We start from the raw sequence: 20675 nt of genomic DNA, 5'->3' as shown, positions 1-20675 counted from the left end.
TGCTGGAGCTTCCCTCAGCCACCACGAACAGTCCCAGCGATTTAGCTCCTCTCGGACTCCTAGTTCGCCACTCCCTATAGCTTGTCAACGGAGGAATTCCACGGCAAAAACGATTGACGGAACAAGAGAGAACTTTTTCTCTGAATTTTTAGGCTCTTGGCGGCTGTCTAAAAATCTCCAAGTCTTTGTGGTCTCATCTTCTATTTATAGGGATAGAATGAACCTAGGGCTTTATGATAAAAATTACCCTAGTACCCTAAAGTTCATTCCTTTTATATAAGAGTCAGTGCAAAGATGGTAACTGGCCTCTCCTTTATGGCTGATTGCATAAAGCACTTTTTATATCATGACAGCTGGCTCTTAGTAAAAATATTTTCTTTGACTTTTTCTACCCAGAAATATCGTCTGAGATGTCGCGGCAATTGGATTTTTCTCAATAGTCTCATCATGTCATGGCAATTCCCTTTTGCTTATCTTTGCTCTCAAATCCTGCACATCATTAAACAAAACACATTCCCATAACGCATCACTGATTACAAAATAAAATGTCACGACAAACAAAATTTCACCACATGCAACTATATGCTCCTAAATGCATCTATATGATCCTATATGAGCTCTTAGACAGTCAATAACTTAAGTGAAAATGTCTCAAATATGACATTTTTTCGGAGTTATCAATTACTTTGCTAAGCAATTTGAATAAAGATATGCTTCCAGTATGCGTTTCATGTCATATGGGTAAAAGTCATAGGCTGCCATTTTATGCGTCTGAAACTCAATATGAATGACTGTTTCAACTGGTTTTCTCTGATTTGTGGGTCTGAGTCATATTGAATCGAATGGCTTCAGGTACTCTGTATCATTTGTAGATGCTTTTTCGAGGCATTCTTGGGTATATTTATTGAAGAACAAAGGGCAGGCAGTTCACGCCTTTCAACTGTTTCAAAAGCTAGTTCGGACTCAATTTGGACAGGAGGTTAAGGCTGTGCAGACTGATTGGGGAGGTGAGTATTGATCTTTGTTAGTTGTGCTTCCACAAGGTGGGATTCAACATCGAGTGACATGTCCTCATACGTCTCAATAGAATGGGGTTGTCGAGAGGAAACACAAGCAATTATTTGGAATGGTGTTAACCTTATTAGCTCAAGCTTCATTACCTTTGAAATATTGGTCCTTTGTAATTGTTACAACATCTCACTTAATTAACATGTTGCCAAATAAGGTCCTTCAAGGTTTTACTCCGTTTGAAAAATTGTTTGGGAAGCCCCCTACGTATGATCATTTAAGGGTATTTGACTGTAGGTGTTTTCCTCATCTGCGGTTATTTCAACCCCATAAGATCACATACAGGTCATAACCGTGCGTGTTTTTGGGTTATAGCATGAACCATCGAGGGTACCAATGCTTAGCAACCGATGGACGAGTGTATGTGTCTCGGCATGTCATTTTCGATGAACGTGAGTTTCCGTTTGCTAAGTATGGAGCTGTAACGAATGTAATTACTGTAGAGAGTCTGTGTAATGGCAATTCATTGGTTATGGTTCCTGGTGCTCGGGTTATGTGGAACAACAGATGATGCGTCAATGTTTGTTCGTAGAGTGGGTGGTGTTCGTGTGATGGTGCTTGTTTATATCGATGATATTATTATCACTGGTGAGTCTAATGTTACTGTTAATGAGGTTGTTAGCTTGCTTGGTAAAACGTTTTCGTTGAAAGATTTAGGAGAGTTGGGGTATTTTCTTGGTGTTGAAGTCCATAGGACTTATGAGAAGTTAGTACTGAGCCAATGTAAGTTCATTCGGGGGCTGCTGGAACAGACTGTATGCTTGCTGCTAAGCCTGCACCTATGGGTGTAAACGAGCCGAGTCGAGCTCGAGTATTACTGAGCTCGACTCGACTCGAAAACTCTGAAATAGAGCTTGACTCGAAAACTCGCGAGCTTAAAATTTTCAAGCTTGACTCGAACTCGAAATCCTGAACTGAAGCTCGTGAGCAGCTCGAAAAGGCTCAAAATGAAAAAAAAAATTCTTAAACTTAACTCGATTGAAGTTTCAAACTCAAACTCGAACATGAACCTTAAATACATAAAAATCTTACTGTATTTTTAAAAAAATCATTACATAAATATTAATATTATTAATAATTTATTTTCTAAAAAATTAAAATCTTAATATTATATTTTTGAGCTGCTCACGCGCTTTTTGAGTCGAATATCGAGTAGCTCGTTTCGGCTCGTTAAGAACTCGAGTCGAGCTCGAGCTCGAGTCGAATCCATTCGATCTGAGTATTTATCGAGCCTTAATTGAGTCTATCTCGAGTAGCTTGCGATCTTTCTCGTCTCACTTACAGTCCTACCTGCACCTACGCCAATGGTTGTTTCGCCAAAATTAACTATTGATGCTGGGAAGCCACTCTCAGATGCGTGGTTGTATCGAAGCATAGTTGGCTCTTTATTATACTTGAGCCATACGAGGCCAGATATCGCATTTAACGTTAATCGTGTGACCTTGTTATGGCCATTGGTTGGCTGTTAAGAGAATATTGCGTTATTTGAATGGAACGCTTGACTGTGGCTTGGTGTTTAGACGTTATTCTTCGTCTGAAGTTTGTTGTGTAACTGCGTTTGCGGATGCTGACTGGGCTAGTAACGTCGATGATTTTTGGTCGGTTTCTGGCTCATGCGTATTTCTTGGCTGCAATATGATCTCATGGAGTGCAAAGAGACAAAAAACCTGTGGCTTGTTCGATAACAGAAGTTGAATACCGTAGTATTGCAGATACTGTTGTTGAGGTGGTTTGGCTTAAGTCCCTATTAACAGACATGGGTGAAGCAGTCGGTACAGTCTCAATTATGTGGAGTGATAATACGAGCGCTATTGTCATGAGTGTGAATCCAGTGTTTCATGCACGATCGAAGAATATAGAGTTGGATATTCACTTTGTACGTGAGAAAGTAAAGAGTGTGGTTGTTCGTGTGAATTACGTACCAGCAGAGCATCAAGTTGCGGATGGCATGACCAAACCATTGGCTAAGTCGGCACACATGATGTTTAATCAGAAAGTTTAGATAGCAGAAAAGAGAACAGCTAAGAAGAACAGGCAGAATGTTGAAGCATGACTATATGTTTATGTGTATATATGTGTGTGTGTACAGTATGGTTTGGAGTGTGTGTATGTGCAAGCAATTAGTGTGCAGTTGGTTAATTAGTTAGAGTTGTTAGAAGCAGTTATGAGGTTGTTAAAATTATAAGCTTGTGTATAAATGGATTGAGTAGTCTTGGCTAATAATATACCTTTTGTATCTTCTTGTTAATCTTCAAGACTTTGTGCATAAACTTCAACACAAAAGAAATCGAAAAACAATACTCACATATCAGGTAAATCTTGTTTCCTTCTTTGCCGAGTCTGAGCAACTCCTTAGCCGAAATCAAAGCTTCTTTCAACAAGACCAACACTTTAACAATTTCTTCAGGGATTTGCTCTTTACTCTCTCTAATCTCCTCGAACATTGGCGTCAGCAGCTTCAGTCTCCTAGCGAGATTGGAAATCTCTTTCTTCACAACGCATCTGTAATCTCCGGTAGGAGCTATTTGGTTCACCTCATCGATCAAGCTCCGTACAAGCTCACCTTTCTCTTCTTACATTCTGAAATCTAGATCTTGCTAAACCGCAGCGTTTTCAAACTTGAAGGCTCTGATTCGAAGGCAGATTCAGCTAAGTTTTCGAAAGCTAAAACGAGGGAGTACTCATCTCCATTAGAGAGAAGACTCTGACGGGAGGGGAAAGATGTTTTGCGTTTTCAAACTTGAAGGCTCTGATTCGAAGGCAGATTCAGCTAAGTTTTCGAAAGCTAAAACGAGGGAGTACTCATCTCCATTAGAGAGAAGACTCTGACGGGAGGGGAAAGATAGTTTTTATGCATGCTACTTGGACCTTTTTCTTCACCTAGGTCAGTAGTGAACTGAACCGGGCCGGTTTGAAAAAGGAAATCGAATAACGGATATGAATTAGAATTATTTATTTATTTATTTATTTTGATTAATTTATGATAAGTACTTTTAGATTATATATAGTGTTTGGTATTGTTGTCAAAAGTGTTTTTGAAATTGTAAATGACCATTTAGATATAATGTTGTAAGTTAAAAATATATATTTAAAAAAATTAAATTCTTTAATATTATAATATATAAAATATATCAATTTAAATTTTGATAAATAAAATGATAGTTATAGTACTAAACATGTAGTTTATCCTTTTTTCAACAAAATTCATTTCAAGGTTTGCAATTTGTTTTTAGTGGTCTGGTATAGTAATTAGTGTTTAATTATAGAGTTTAGTGTTTAAATATATTCACTTTGTATAACATTGTAAATAAATATATATATATATATATATATATATATGTAAATTTAGATTTTAATGCTTGAATCATGTGTTAGTTTAATAGCTAAACTTTCATCTAAGAAATTTAGATTTTAAATTATTTTTCTAATATAGATTATATATTTATTTAATTATTTAATTAATAAAATGATGCCACATATTATCATCTTGATCAAATAAAAATATTAAAAATAACATATAGATTATAAATAATGAGAGAAAAAACATTTTGAAAAATAAAAATACCACATGTATATCATTATTAAAGTGTTAACGTCCCATGCTTAAAATAAAACAAATTACATTAGTAATATTTTATTAAAAAAATTCGATGAAGAAAGTATATAAAAACATCAATAATTTAGTTTATTTTTGTCATTTTAATTAATAACAAAATAAAATGAAATTTTAATTTAAAAACAAAGACAAAGAAAAACAACTATAATCGGGATTTTGGATAAATAGTAAGCTCTAAAACTACTATTTAGTCGTCAATAATTTATCTCATAAAACCTTATTCAACGTAAGGTTGAGTTTGTAAAATTTATAAATTGTAGGTTAAAGTTAAAAGGTTATGTGTAAATTAATTACGATACAAGTTTATTTATATATTAGTTATTGTTATTATATATGATATTGTATTATAATCGTAGTTGTAACAACCCAGGGACAAGGCGATAAGCAAGGGGGAAAAGTTCGGCCAAATTGGCCCATTATGGTAAGATAAAAAAATATTTAACCCATTAGGGCACCCAAACATTTAATTTGAGATCTACGGTAAATTGAACAGTCTCCATGAAACTCATCATGTCGGCGTGACGAGTTTCATGAGATATAATTTTTTTAATGGGTCGTGTCAGGTGGGCCCGACAACCTGATTAAAAAAATTCTTGAGGGACTTGGTCCTAAAAAAAATATTTTTTATTTTTTAAAAGAAAATTTTCAAAACAATAATATTTTAATGCCATGGAACTCGTCACGCCGGCTTGGCGAGTTCCAACAGGTATAATTATAAAATATTTGACCGTTGGATTTACCGTTGTTAAACGGTCGAATTAAAAAAAAATCAATGGAACTCGTCACGCCGGTGTGACAAGTTCCAATGACTATTTTCAGTTTGAAAAAAACTAGCCGTTGGGTAGAGTAGTATAAATAGAGGTTTGAGTTGATAAATTTTTCATTTGTAATCAAACATTCTACTGAGAGCAAAAACTTTTGTGTTGAAATGGCCTCAAGAGAAAAAATGTTACGTCTTGATGAAGTTCATATTTCGTCGATCAAGTTGACAACAGTAAGTTTAATTTGTTTTATTTCATTTTAGTTTTGACAAAATTATAGTATTAATAATAATTATTTATGTAATTGTATTAAATAATTTATTTTCAAATTGTAGTGAGAGGAACGAACCATTCGTCATCGAGAACTGACTAATGAAGAGCCATATCAGCGGATTGTGATATATCTTTCACAATCCAGATTATATGGAGCGACGTTTCTTCGCGGATTTAAGGTGATGATGGCACTGATATCGGCGTTGATTAAGCGTTGGAGGCCCGAAACGCATACGTTTTATTTACCTTGTGGTGAAGTGGCGATAACTTTGGAAGATGTCGCGTATCAACTTGGCGTTCCAATTAATGGTATGTCATTGGTGCTTCGCAACACTTATAAGGTAAATAATGTTATTTTAAATTTATTGGAAATGAGGCTCCAACCGATGTCATTGATGGTTTGTGGGTACAGATGACGTGGTTGGAAAGAGAATTTAGAGTAGATGAACAATCAACGGAATAAGAGGTGATATATGCAGCTCGAGTATATCTTTTGATGTTCATTGGAGGGATCTTGCTACTGGATAAATCGGGCAATTTGGTGCACACACAATATCTTCTGGTAATGGAGGATTTCGTTGTATGTCGTCAATATAGTTGGGGTTATGCAATTTTGGCGTTTTTGTATTGTGAACTATGTAAGGCGACAGAAGTCGTTAGAGGAAAAAAAGCGGATGTAGCAGGTTGTTTAGTTTTGCTCCAATCATGGGCGTGGTATCGTCTTCCATTTATGACGACTATTACATCCGCTCCTATAGAGTTTCCTCTCGCTGCAAGGTAAATTCATATATTTAAAGTTTTCATATTTTATAATATTTATTTAAATATTTTGAAAATGACAATAAATTTTGTAATTTTTTTAGATGGTGACACCGAATAATCGATACAAAGTTGTCGGGTGCAACCAAAGTAGATATTCATATGAGAATTGATATTGTCATTAGACATTCAGTAAATTTTCGTATTTTTTGCATTAACTTTGAAATTGTAATATTAATTGTTTAATTATACTAACATAATACTTTTGACAGTTTAATTAGATGCCTTATTATGAGTCAGATATCCAATGGTGTCTACCGCCAATATTATTTGAAGGAGCGGACACATGGTGTGCCATAACACGATTGCTCCATTTCACATTTGCTGAGATCCATGCCGCCGATAGAGTTTTGCGACAATTTGGGTTTCACCAACCGATAGAAATGTCAGTATATAACATTGACGATTTGTATAAAGTTGATGCCCGTGGAAAACATAACGAAGATTGGCCAAGGAAGCATGCTACATTCATATATGATTGGCAAAATAGACATTTACAATTGCCTAATTGTTCCAAGGTACAACCCGGAGATTTTGATTTCAATGTTTCTCTGTACCTCCAAAATTATGAAGCAAATGGGAAACCATACTTGACAACGCAGGAGGAGCGGTTCGAGTAGGAAATAATGAAGGGAAAATATGGGGAAAATCATCATCTTCATCTTATGCTTCCGTCAATTATTATCCATCGTAAGAAAGTTATGGTGGATATGGTGCATATCAACCATCGATGGAGAGTCAAGCGGCGTGAGAAGGAAGTGGGTGGGATCAAGTGTCACCTTCATAACAATTTTTCTCAAAACCGAAAGAAAGAGGTCCATGGGATCATCTTCTTCATCACAGACAAATCTCTGGAGTAGTGTTGAGAACACCGGAACTAGAAGAATAGGAAAATGAAGAAAGTGGACGACCACGACAAAATCGACGAGCACCATGTCATTACCATTCTACCACGCCTCGATATCGGCAAGAATTGCGCAAATACAAGTAATAAATTTGTTTATGTAAGTTTTTGTAGTCAATATTTAATTGTATCAAAAATTAATTTTTAAGTAATAAATTTGTTTTTTAATTATAATTAAATAAAGTGTATTTTTGCAAAATTATAAAAACTGTAGAATTGTTTAAATTTGTTCTTTCTTTTTTAAATAAACTTTACAATTGCGCAAATTAAGTTGTGGTCGTTTCTAGTTGTTTGGGGATGAAAATCCTGCAAAATAAAACTACTTTGAATTTGTGTTTAAAGTAACTTTTGCACTTTTATGTTTAAAGAAAAATGCATTCAAAATGACCTCTTTAATGCCTTATATGCTATTAGTTAAGGGGAGTTTACGATTTTTCATGAAAATTAACAATATGTTCAAATTATGCTTAAGTGTATTTTTGTTTACTTGAACATACTTGATTTTCCCATTAGAGTTGCTATACCACTATTTATGCTTTGAAATTTGCATCCTATGTGTTTTTGTTGCAATTTTTGAACCATTATGTGCACTTAGTACCGATACTATTCATCCAGTATCGATATTGTTCATCCAGTGCCGATATTGTTCTTGATCAGTATCGATACTATTCATTAAGTACTGATATTGTTATTGCAGCCTCGATAGGGTATCGATACTCGGTATCGATACCATCCATTTTTTTCCTTGAGGTATCGATACTCAAACTGGAGTACCGATACTACCTGTCAGGCTCAGCTTATAAAACCCTAAAATATCACATTTTTTCCTAACTCTAAAACACTCAGCCGCATCACTCATAACCCCCTCTTAAAATCGCCTCATTGCAACTTTTTGGAGTCAAATTTGCGTTGTTTTTTTAACTTTCCAGCCTGCTAGCATCATCAAATTCCATCTCAATCCTAATTTTCAATATAATTTATTTTTTTAAACCCTAATTTTTTCTTTTCAAATTTAGGGCTAGTTTTAGTTAGTTTTTGCTTAAATTAGTGAATGGGATTTACTTATTTTACATTTTTACACTAGAATATACAATTTTTTTATGGACTCATATTGAGTTTTGGGATTAATTGAGTGCATACATATGTATTGTCTTTCTTTGCAGGTATAATCTTTATTCCGATTCTCTTTAACATGTCTCACAAACGTCCTAGATCCTCCTCCTCTCGTGCTAATCCACCTCCCAACCCTTCGCCAAATCCTCCTCCCGATCCAATTGAAATGACCATAGTAAACTCGTGTTTTAATGAACCAAATCGTCGAAATCTATATTCACTATATCTAAACTATTTTGAGTCTTATGCTATTAGGGGTGAGCGTCTCCACTTTCTTTTAGCAATGCAAAAAATGAACTTTAAATACCCACCCCTTCTACAAACTTGGAAATTTGATAACACTTTCAAAGTTAAACCCGTTGTCTTTCACCAACTAGTCTGCATTTTCTATTCTAACTCGGTTTGCATCCAAAATGAAACTCGTACACAAACTGAAAGTATTTGTTCCTATCTCTTGGGCGAATACATTACCATTGATTCTGACTCTATTGCCCGTGCTTTTGGTCTCGAAAACAATGGGATTGATAATGAGCGAGATACCGTCCCTTCTTCCTTAGAAGTAGGAAAAAGCGCTAGTATCATTGACTTCCACAATCGATTTCTTCACTTGATTATCTCTTGGTGGTTTCAACCATCTGGAGGAAAGTACTCCTCTTTTTAAAGTATCGACATTTGGCAGATCCATTATTTTCAAAACAATAAAAGAATTAATCTTGCTCAAATAATCTTCGGTGATCTATTGGACACTGTTAACCATATTCCCTCTAAGAGAGTCGAGTTTTTGGTTTATGGTTGTCTTCTTAGTAATTTCTTTATCAAAGTCGGTCTTAAAGTCGACCTAGATGTTGTCATCCCCTTGGGTACCCCAATAGATTTTACCTCTCTCCGCAAGTTAGGATGGACTCAAGTTGGGACAAATTGGAAACATACACCTAAAAAGACGCCTGATGCTAGTTTTTCTCGAGCTGTTCCAGCTCCGGCTCCTCCTCAGGCCGATGATGTTTTACAAGATGTTGATGATCCTATAAATCGTATCCCTGACGAGCCTCCGAGGGCTAGTAATGTTATGCATCCCTATTTTCATTCTCTGATGGAGACTTTAGATATGATGTTTGCATCTATGGAGTCCCATTTTACTGCCTTGGGAACTCAACTGAAGAAGCTGCAAAGCGACACCCTAGCTCGATTCGACGCCGTGACGGATATGCTCGATGCTCTTTCACAAGACTTTTCCACTTTTCGTATATCTCGTTTGGATCCCGATCCTCCATCGAATGATTGATCATGCTATTGCTATGCTAGTTGTTCTTTGTTGGTGTTTCAAATGTCATACTTTGAACTTTTAATTTCCTTGAATTTCTTCACATTTGATATTTTGGATTTGGTTATACTATTATGTTTTGGATGATCGAATTTATATTTATCATATTTCACATATTTTTATTACCATGTTACCTCTTATTATGTTTATCACCATGCCCACTATATTTTGGATATTATTTTTGTTGACTGACCTCTTATTATTAATGTTTTGGATGATCGAACTTTAATCGAGTCAAAAATGATTTTTAAATATAGTAGTACTGATATTGTTACAGAAGTATCGATACATATATCGATACTGAAACCCAAAATAATGAAGTAGTATCGATACTGATGAGGCAGTACTGATACTGTCAAAATAGAATGCTAAAATGGTACCGATACTTATGAGGCAGTACTGATACTGTCAAAACAAAATGCTAAAATGGTATTGATATCATATATGATATCGATATTACTAAGAGTAGTAGTACCGATACTCTAAGTTATGACATCGATATTACTCCTTTAGTTTTGAGTTAGTGAAATTCCAGTATACTGAAATAGTATCGATACTCTTAGTTATGGTATCAATACTACTCCTTTAGCAACGGTCAATCCAACGATCAAATATTTGAAAATTATACCTATCGGAACTCGTCATATCAGCGTGACGAGTTTCATGGCATTAAAATATTTTTTTTAATTTTCTTTTAAAAAATTAAAAAATAAAAAAAATATTTTTTAATTGGGACGAGTCCCTCAAGAACTTTTTTTAATCAGGTTGTGGAGCCCACCTGACACGACCCATTAAAATAATTATATCCCATTGAACTCGTCACGCTTGTTTGACGAGTTCCATGGGGACTGTTCAATTTGTCGTAGATCCCAAATTAAATGTTTGGGTGCCCTAATGGGCTAAATAATTTTTCAACTTGCCGTAATGGGCCAATTTGGCCGAAAAGTTCCTGTCCCTTTTGTTAGTAGGTCCCACCGAATGGGGATACAAAACCGCGGCACCGAGGCAATAACGGTGGATCGGTGTGGCATGATTCGATTATCAAGTTAGTTAATATATTAGATTTACGGGTAAATTACTTGTTTAATATCAAAACAATCACTTTTGGTCCGTTTTAGTACCTAATCTTTCAATTTTTTCAAAATCATACCTAACGTTTAGTTTTTGTTTAATTTTAATACCCGTCATTAAAAACTTAACGCGTTTAGTACAAAAACTGTCAGTTTTGATCCGTTTTAGAATCTAAATTTTCATTATTTTTTTTCAAAACTTAAGTATGGTTTAGGTATTGAACGTGTTTTGGTACCTCAACTTTCAATTTTTTCAACACTTAAGGTTTGGTACTAAAAATGAAACAAAAACTAAACTTTAAGTATGATATTTAAAAAAAATAAATGTTTAGATACTAAAACGGATAAAATTGATAGTTTAGATACTAAATGCATAATTTATCCTAAATTTGTTGATTGATTAATTTAAATTTTATTATTATAAAATAATTTTTATATTTTTATATTTTATTTATAATATTAAAATTTAAAAAAAAATTAATGTACATTCTTTAATTAACTAGTAGTTAATATTTATTTTACAGAAATAATAAATCAATTCTCAGCCTGATAATTAATCAAATTAGGATCTCATCAGACACGTTAAATCCAAGCATCCACCGTCCATTCGAGCGTGGGTTACGCTGGAAGATGGGGCTGAAGACAGTGACGGGTGTTCACAAAGGAATGCATAGGTTGACAACAGTTGCATAAAGGTAAGAGGATTAAAAAACTACCTAATCTCATAAAGCTCGTTCCAAGTTTAGAAAAGAGAAAATAATCTCAGTGACAAAAAATATCTTATAATATACGATTTTAACTAATTTTTTTTGGATTTGCCAAAATGACCAACTAAATCGCAATATGATCGATAATTCGCAACGCGATCTCCGGTATCGCAAATCAGTTTCCAGATTGCGATAGTCGAAGTTCGCGTTGCTATTTTTCAAATTCGTTTCGATAGTTGAAGTTCGCGTTGCGATTTATTTCAAGTTCGTTGCGATAGTCCAAGTTCGCGTTGTGATTTATTCCAAATTCGTTGCGATAGTCGAAGTTCGTGTTGCGATAGTCGAAGTTCGCGTTGCGATTTATTCCAAATTCGTAACGACTGGTGGTATGGTATTGCATTTGTTTCTTAAGAATTTTCTCTAAAAATATAATATTCGCGCGGACGTGTCGAAAACACGTATGACCACGACCACGACCACGAGACAGACGGCGGAGGCGGCGGCGCGCGAGAGTCCCCATTGTTCTCTATCACTCAACAAGGAAGTGGGAAAGCCAAGCCTTAAATACCATTCCTAATAGTGTTTCCAATACTATGTGGGATTGAGCATTACCAACACTTGTTCCCAATACTATGTGGGATTGAGCCTTAAATAGTGATATTATTTTTGAATATTTTGCTTAAAATTGCAATAATCGCGATTGATTGTAGATTGACTTTTAATTATGACATATTTAATCGTATAATACTAATGCAATTGGTTGCTAATTCAGTTGTTTTAAGGTGCATAATTGTTAATTGTTTCCTGAATAATCACATTGTATTGAAAACAAGTGTTGGTAATGCTCAATCCCACATAGTATTGGAAACACTATTGGGAATGGTATTTAAGGTTTGACTTTCCTACTTCCTTGTTGAGTGATAGAGAACAAGGGGGACTCTCGCGCCGCCGCCGCCGCCGCCGTCTCGTCTCGTCTCGTCTCGTCTCGTGGTCGTGGTCGTGGTGGTCGTGGTCGTGGTCGTGGTCATACGTGTCTTCGACACGTCCACACGAATACTATATTTTTAGAGAAAATTCTTAAGAAACAAATGTAATACCACCAGTCGTTGCGATTTTGGACTATCGAACTTCGACTATCGTAACGAATTTGGAATAAATCGCAACGCGAACTTCGACTATCGCAACAAATTTGGAAAATCGCAACGCGAACTTCGACTATCGCAACGAATTTGGAAAATCGCAACGCGAACTTCGACTATCGCAACGCGAACTTGGACTATCGCAATGCGATTTACATATTCTCATTGCGATAGTCCAAGTTCGCGTTGCGATAGTCGAAGTTCGCGTTGCGAATCTGGAAACTGATTTGCGATACCGGAGATCGCGTTGCGAATTATCGATCGCATTGCGATTTAGTTGGTCATTTTGGCAAATCCAAAAAAAATTGGTTAAAATCATATATTATAAGGCATTTTTGGTCACTGAGGTTATTTTCTCTTTAGAAAATAGTTAACTGAAATATGAGCTACACTTCATTTCGATGTTAACTTTCCATAATAAATATATATATAGTAGTTTTGTTAAAAATATAGCAAGTTATTGGTTTGACTCGGTGGTTAAAGATTTCGAAAGTGGGTTAGGGTTTAAGATTTTTGGCCAGAAACTTAAAACGGTGCCGTTCATGGTAAGAGATATCGATTCGGTTCAGTTTGGATTGGTTCTGGATTTTTAAATCGAAACCGAATCGAATCGATCGGTTTTTAAAAAAAAACCAAACACACTAAATTGGTTTCGGTTTTTTTCGGTTATCGGTTTTTAGATCGTTTTCGGTTATTTTTTTAGATCGGATTAGTAGTACACATGAACTATTAATAAAAAACAAAATAATATAATTTTTTATACATTCTTAATCAGAAAAAAGTTAATCTGGTCGTTTTTATTAATAAAATTAAACCTGACGATATTAATTTGGTAGTCTAATGTAAATGATAGCATAATAGAGAGACTAAATTGGTTTTTAACTGAATTTGATAGCCAAATTATTTTTTAAAATTTTGAAGGCTTATTTAAGTTTATTGAAAAATATTTTATATTTTAAAAAAATATTCAAATATTTAAAAAATTAAAAATTAAAATACTAAAAAATATTAAATATATTATTAAACATTTAAAATATATCATAAGCTATAAAATAATAAATCATAAATTATTAGAAATAAAAATTCAAAAAGTATATATTATACGTAATATATACCTCTAACGTATTGACAAAAAGTCAAATTGATTATATTCACATAGTCGAATTAATATGTTTTTTATTTTATATACATATCAATCATCATTAAAAATATCATATATTTTTACATGATTTCATCACCATATAGTTATACCATCAACACTTATACGTAATATTAACTTATTATATACGATATATGTGACTTACTAATAATTTAAGCACCCTACTTTATATATTAACTTATTATATGATATACGTGACTTATTAATAATTCTTAAAATTATTTAAAATATGATTAGATGTGTACATGAATTTAAATAAAGTAGGGTTTTTTAGTAATATTTAGAAGTAAAATTAAATTTCAAGTAATGTAATAAAAATATTTTGTTATAAGTGTTCATCGTTCACACGAGGCATTGGCAACTAAAACACTAATTTATTCCAAACTCAAAAAACCTTGGACAGACACATCTTACATCATTTTATAAGGAAAATACTAAGAAAGGTTCGACACACGAACAAAATACTGAAACGCCATTTGCTTATTTAAACCTCCATGATTGTCGCCTTTGAAAATGTTTTAAAGCAGTGTTATTAGCCAGAAATGTGAATGGTCTTGACCTCAGGTTTCTTCTCTTCTCCCTTGGGGACAGTCACAGTTAAGACCCCATTTTCCATGGTAGCCTTAACCTCATCCATCTTTGCATTCTCAGGCAACCTGAACCTCCTCAGGAACTTGCCACTGCCAAGCTCAATGCGACGCCATTTCTCATTCTTCTCTTCTTTCTCTTTGCTTCTTTCTCCACTTATCTGAAGAATCCTCCCGTCTTCCACCTCCACTTTCACTTCCTTTTTCTTCACCCCCGGAAGGTCAGCTTTGAAGACGTGGGCTTGGGGCGTTTCTTTCCAGTCAACCCTTGCATTAACAAAGGCTGAAGTTTCACGCGGTACATTGGTAGGCATTGTAGAGTTGAAGAAGAACCCGTCCAAAGGGTCCCATATGTCTAGAGAAAATGGATCGAAGACATTGGTTGTTCGACCACTGAACAGGCTGGGAATGAGTTGAGACATCTCTGAACAAGAAATTAACACAAATTGGAAATGTATAAGAATTGCTGAGGAAGATTTTGAAGCTTCACCATGAATTGTGGTTGAGACCAGAAATGCTATATATACAAGTGATTCAAAGTGAAAGAGGTTTCTAGTTTTTTTATATTTGGAAGCGAGAATAATTATAGTTTATGAGTTGCAAGAGTTTTCTGGCAGTTTCATGGCCTTTCTCCCACCATATTTATTCGTGCCTAACTTTAGCAAAAGAATAATAATTCAAATAAATGTTCTCTATTCTTTAATGATATTGTTGAAATGCCATATTTATTCCCACCATATTGTTGGTGGCCTTTCTCCCACCAGATTTTGACGTGGAAAATTGAATAGTTTTAAGGCTATTGCTTCAACTTTGTATGAATTGGGTCGTAGTAGTCATTCGAAGTTTATTCATGATTGAATTACTATATGAATATATATTTTTTTTAAAAGAAAAAATATGAACCAATAATATCCCATTTCCATTACCATTCTACTTCTTTTAAAAAATTGTTTGTTGATTTTTGGTTATATTCTCCTGGGTTGTTGGGTGGCCCAAATAGAAAGACTAGGTAAGGTAACGGCCTTATGAGATAACAAATGGGATGTGGTGGAAGGTGTTTCAGTTAGAATTCAGGCCTTAGATCACTATGCAAGGCTCAAGGTTTTCAAGGCTTTAGCCCACGTTCAAGGTCTCGATCAGACTGAGTTATGAATACGGAAACTGCGTCTAAATATAGATTAATGGGTGCATAGCGGTAAACACCGTTACCATAGTATGTACCAACAACATCATCAATTTTGGAAAATTTAGCACGACAGTAGTCAAAACCAAACACTCGAGTTATTTGTGAAAATTAATACTAAAATTCAGCCAAAGGCTGCTTAAACTTTCACCAAATAAACTTCAAAACCAACAATAAATCAAACTCTTTTACTCTTCAAAGTTGTAACCATATTGATTTCTACAACTGCTCCAGCGCAAAGTTGCTGCAACGTCGGCCCTTTTAATAGTGTTGCACACTTGGATTGTTCAAACCATCAATAATGCACTTAAGTTTTCCTAAACGCATGATCAAAGCTTAAATCTATCTTAATCGCTAGTCTTTTCCGTGGAAAATATTAAATAGTTTTAAATAATAAAACCGTTTGCTTGAAGAGACGGTGCATGTATCATATGAACCCCCTTGATGAATCATGGGTTATAATCCGGAAACATTCAATTGGAATCCAAAGTCACAGCAATGGTTAGGAGTTGCGATATCTTAAAAAAATAGGTTGGATAAGCAAAATATCTGCAGATATTAGGAATTAATGATTTTATTTTCTGTCAGCAAACTTATAGATAATATTTTGAATTTAAAATAATGTATCTTTGAATAGATAAAGCTGGTTAACTCTAAAATATTGAATCAATCAATGTAAACAAGATTGAACAGGGTAGCCGTGATATAAATAGTTCGATGGCAGCCATTGACAATATGACATATTTTCTGTTTAATCTTTATTGTACGCATATAATAGGCCAATTAAATGTATATAGTCTCTTGTCTTCTTTGATGGTAGGCCAAAGGTCACCGTCTCTTCTGTATCCTCATTTTCAAGCCCAAAAGAAACGCATCAAACAACATACAAGGGCACCCAAAAAAATATCTTAAATTGTTATTTTCTTTCTTTCTTTAATCTCAGTTAGGCTAAGGATCAGTGTAGTGCAATTAATTCACCTTTAATCTTGATTGCAACACATACGAGAGCACGAATTGAGTTGAACAACACCGTCAGTATATGTGTGAATTTTGTTTAATTTGATTTATACTCATGCTAATATATATCTTTAATATATACATATGCACATTTTTTTTTCAGAATAGCATAGGCATTTGCAGTTGGCAGTGTCGTGTGGTGGACAGAAAATGCACGGTCCCAATAGATAGGTTTGTATCCTAATTTAGAGGCTTATAAAGAAATACATATATATTATTAGTGTGTGAGCAGGATTTCCAATAACAGATAAAATTCTACAATGAATGTCATGTATTAAAAATCACTACTAATTTTATAGTGCAAAACTAATAAATTGTTATTAAATCATATTAAAAATGATATTTTTAGATACTAAGCTTTTAAAATTTTATAATGGACATTAAACTTTAGATTTTGATACAGAATGAACATAATATCAATATATGCCATTAAATAGGTGATTTAAAATGCTAAATTAATGGGGGAATCTCATTTGATCCTTTGATTGTAAGTAAAATTAACATTATAAATTTTATTTTATTGTTAATTTTAATTAAAATAATTTTATTAAGTTCGTTGAATTGAAAATAAAATATATGTAAATAAAGTAAATATTATTTTTATTATTATTTTATAGATATTGAGTTTATATCATATAAATTATTTAATATGTAATTAAAAGTTAAGAACTATTTCAAGTATTTATTTAAGTTTATATGTATTTGATGAACTAAAAAATGTTACAAAATTATAATAAAAAATTGAATAAATAAATTATTATCATATATTAAAAAAAATCAAATTTTCTATTTTTTAGAATTATTACTTAAAAATATTAAATATATATATCAAAATGATATTTTATTTATAATTGAGAGATTAAATGAGATATATTTGTTTATTAGTTTAGCATGCTACATAACCCCTTAACAGCATTTAATGTTCGGTGTTTAACAAAATCAAAAATTAAATATCTATTTTTGTAACTTTTAAAAACTTAATAATAAATAAAATTATTTTAATTAAATTTAATGATCATTTATGAATTTTATCCTAAACAATATTCATTTATGAATTTTATCTTAAAAAATATTAGTGATATGTGTCATGCATTATAGACGGGAATGTCTCAGGAACGACGGGTTAATATACGGCTAATATACGACGTTACCGGATATATTAAAATATATTTAACAAATTCGGTTTAGCGCTATCGGAAATGTTGACTAATAATAATGTAGTAGGTCTAAGTCATGAAGAAATATTAAAAAATTGTGCAACCGGCAAACTTAACTTGTCGGTTCGTGTTGATCCAAATTAAAAATGTATCGATCCACAAAGATATAACAGGTAAAACTATGACAAAACCAGTATTGAAATGATAAAACCGGTAAAGCAGTACCGAATATATTTAAAGTGTCGGTACTTTAATATAAGGATCGACACTTCGTTAATTTAAAAGAGAAGCAGTTTTAGCGCCTATAAAGTGTCGATACTTTCAAAAAATATATCGATCAACAACGATATAACAGGTAAAAATATGATAAAACTGCTATCAAAATGATGAAACCGATAAAACGCTACCGGATATATTGAAAGTGTCGAAACTTTATATAAGGATCGACACTTTGTGAATTTAAAAGAGAAGCAGTTTTAATGCCTATAAAGTGTCGATACTTTAAAAAAATGTATTGATCAAACAACGATATAACAGGTAAAAATATGATAAAACCGGTATCAAAATGATAAAACCGGTAAAATGATACTGGATATATTAAAAGTGTCGATACTTTCGTAAGTACGTGTAATAAATTATCGATACTTTCAAAGAAATACGTAATTATCCTTTTGAAAGTATCTACACCTGACATAAAAGTATCGATACTTTTGTATTTGTATCGATTAAATATAAATAACATATCCGATGAAAATATAAAGGTCATAGCTAAATATCCTCTGAAAATAGATAGAACGGACGAGTTTTTGAAATCGAAGCGTAATTGTTATTGCATTTCAGAAGGCGTTTCTAAAGCGAAGTTTGTTTGTTTGTTGCTGCAGTCGAATCGAAAAGTATGTTGTCGAAACCCTACTTTTTTAATATTACAGTAATCGCGATAGGGTTTTTATGTGTTTTTGGGGTTTTGGAGTAAAGAAACATTTGGGACCGATTGCATGTAGAAAGTGATATTCAAGGAAAAAAATAAATGTCGATACTTTTATTAAATATTATAGGTTGTATAAATGTGCCGACACATTTTGTAGTGGCCATTCAAATTCTTTTGAAGAAAACCGTTTTACCACAAGAGTAATTATCTATATTTGTATATTGAATAAAGTGTATGTAACAAAATAATTTGATTTGCGTAAACTGATATATAAAGGCCAGGAAAAAATGGAGTCAATGGGTTGGAAAATTGTTGGTGGCGCATATGACTTTGAAATTGAGGCCGAGACTCGAAAGCAACCAAAGGGTAGATATATGTACTTCTAGTAAGTATCAATGTCTTTTTGTTATTATTGTTGAAATGGTAATTGGATTAAAGTATCGATAAAATTTAAATTGATTACAAATTTTAAATGTTGACAGTATGGTCGAATGCAAAAGGATGAAGGAAGATGGCACACAGAGCGGTTCGATATGTAAAATTAAATTGACATTGAGTATTATTCAGTGTTAATGTATTGATTAAGAAATGTTTATGTTTAATATTAGGTGACAAAAGATGTGAGGTCCAAATGGAATTCGATGAGTGATGCTGAAAAGGAACCTTACATCACACAGTCAAGGAATGATAGTAAAGAATACAAAGAACGGAGGAAAGCACATGAAAATAAGGTATTCATTAAACTTGTAAATACGTTGATACAAAATATATAAGAACTATAACATTATATATTGTTAAAAAATGTAGGAAGTGTCGACAAGATGCAGCATTAAAAGGGTGAATTCATTAATTAAACACCTTAAGGAGAAGGGTCAGTTGAATGTGCAAGGAGAAATAGGTTTTGGATCGTTGGTAGGGGTAAGGGATCGACCTATTCGGAGGGAATTGTGTCAATCCTTGATGGCGCAATTTGATGTCAGACAATGTATTGCTAAGTATGGTGATTTTTCATTTCCTCTCGGGATCCCATATGCTGCAGCCGTATTGGGGGTAGAAAATGAAGGCAAAAGTGTTGTAGAAGTCTGTAAGAGTAAGGACTGGAAAACACTTGCCTCCAAATATGGTTTGAAGCAGAAGGTGAGATATGCTGAAATTGAAGAGGAAATAAAAAGTGGATCTTACGGTGGGGATGAGCTGAAGGACAGAGTTCTATTATACCTTGTCGGTATCTTTCTTTGTCCAACGGGTGATACGTCAATGAACAAGGAATATATGAAGCTCATTTGTGATGAAGGCTTGAAGGGTGAATTCAATTGGGCTGAATATATCCATTCGAGATTGATTGAATCAATAATCACCTTTAAAAAGGGCAGCCAGAGATACCTCAAAGGGTGCATAACAATCTTAGAGGTAAATGAGTTGAATAACTTTTTTGTGTTTTTATATAAAATGATAGTATAATTATTATATAAAAATATAAATTTTATTATAAATGCAGGTTGCACTGTTCGATTTTTAGTCGGGCTGTGAGGCAGTGCCGGCTTATGAAAGAACCGGAGTGGCACGCATCCGTGCATGGGGGAAGGAAGAGGTGGTTAGAGTGATGGTGAAGTTGAAGTTGGATAGAGCGAAGAAGCAAGAAAGGGTAATAAATGTAATTAAATAATATTAAGAATATAATCAATGTATTAATATTGTAATTTAATTTTGAAGGTTATTGGCAAGGATGTAGAGGAGGTAGTGGAGGCAGAGGAGAAGAAATGAGAGATGGTTGTATTGGGGGATGACGGTGAGGGGGACGACGGTGAGGGAAAATAGAGTAACTTCGACATTTTGATGTCTGAATTGGCTGA

General features: G+C 33.6%; 1 protein-coding gene across 1 annotated transcript; it reads right to left on the bottom strand.

Moving 5' to 3' along the window:
• Window positions 1-14482: 14482 nt before the first annotated feature.
• Window positions 14483-14959, bottom strand: LOC120137155 (18.2 kDa class I heat shock protein-like). Its single transcript, XM_039152976.1, has one exon. It carries the CDS (start codon window positions 14957-14959, stop codon window positions 14483-14485), a length of 477 nt encoding a protein of 158 aa, XP_039008907.1.
• Between the last annotated feature and the right edge of the window lie 5716 nt (window positions 14960-20675).

The sequence above is a fragment of the Hibiscus syriacus genome, unplaced genomic scaffold, assembly GCF_006381635.1.
Source record: "Hibiscus syriacus cultivar Baekdansim isolate YM2019G1 unplaced genomic scaffold, ASM638163v2 tig00110652_pilon, whole genome shotgun sequence".
Classification (NCBI taxonomy): Eukaryota; Viridiplantae; Streptophyta; class Magnoliopsida; order Malvales; family Malvaceae; genus Hibiscus; species Hibiscus syriacus.
Note: the sequence above shows the minus strand (reverse complement) of the source record. Positions and strands in the feature narration are given on the sequence as shown.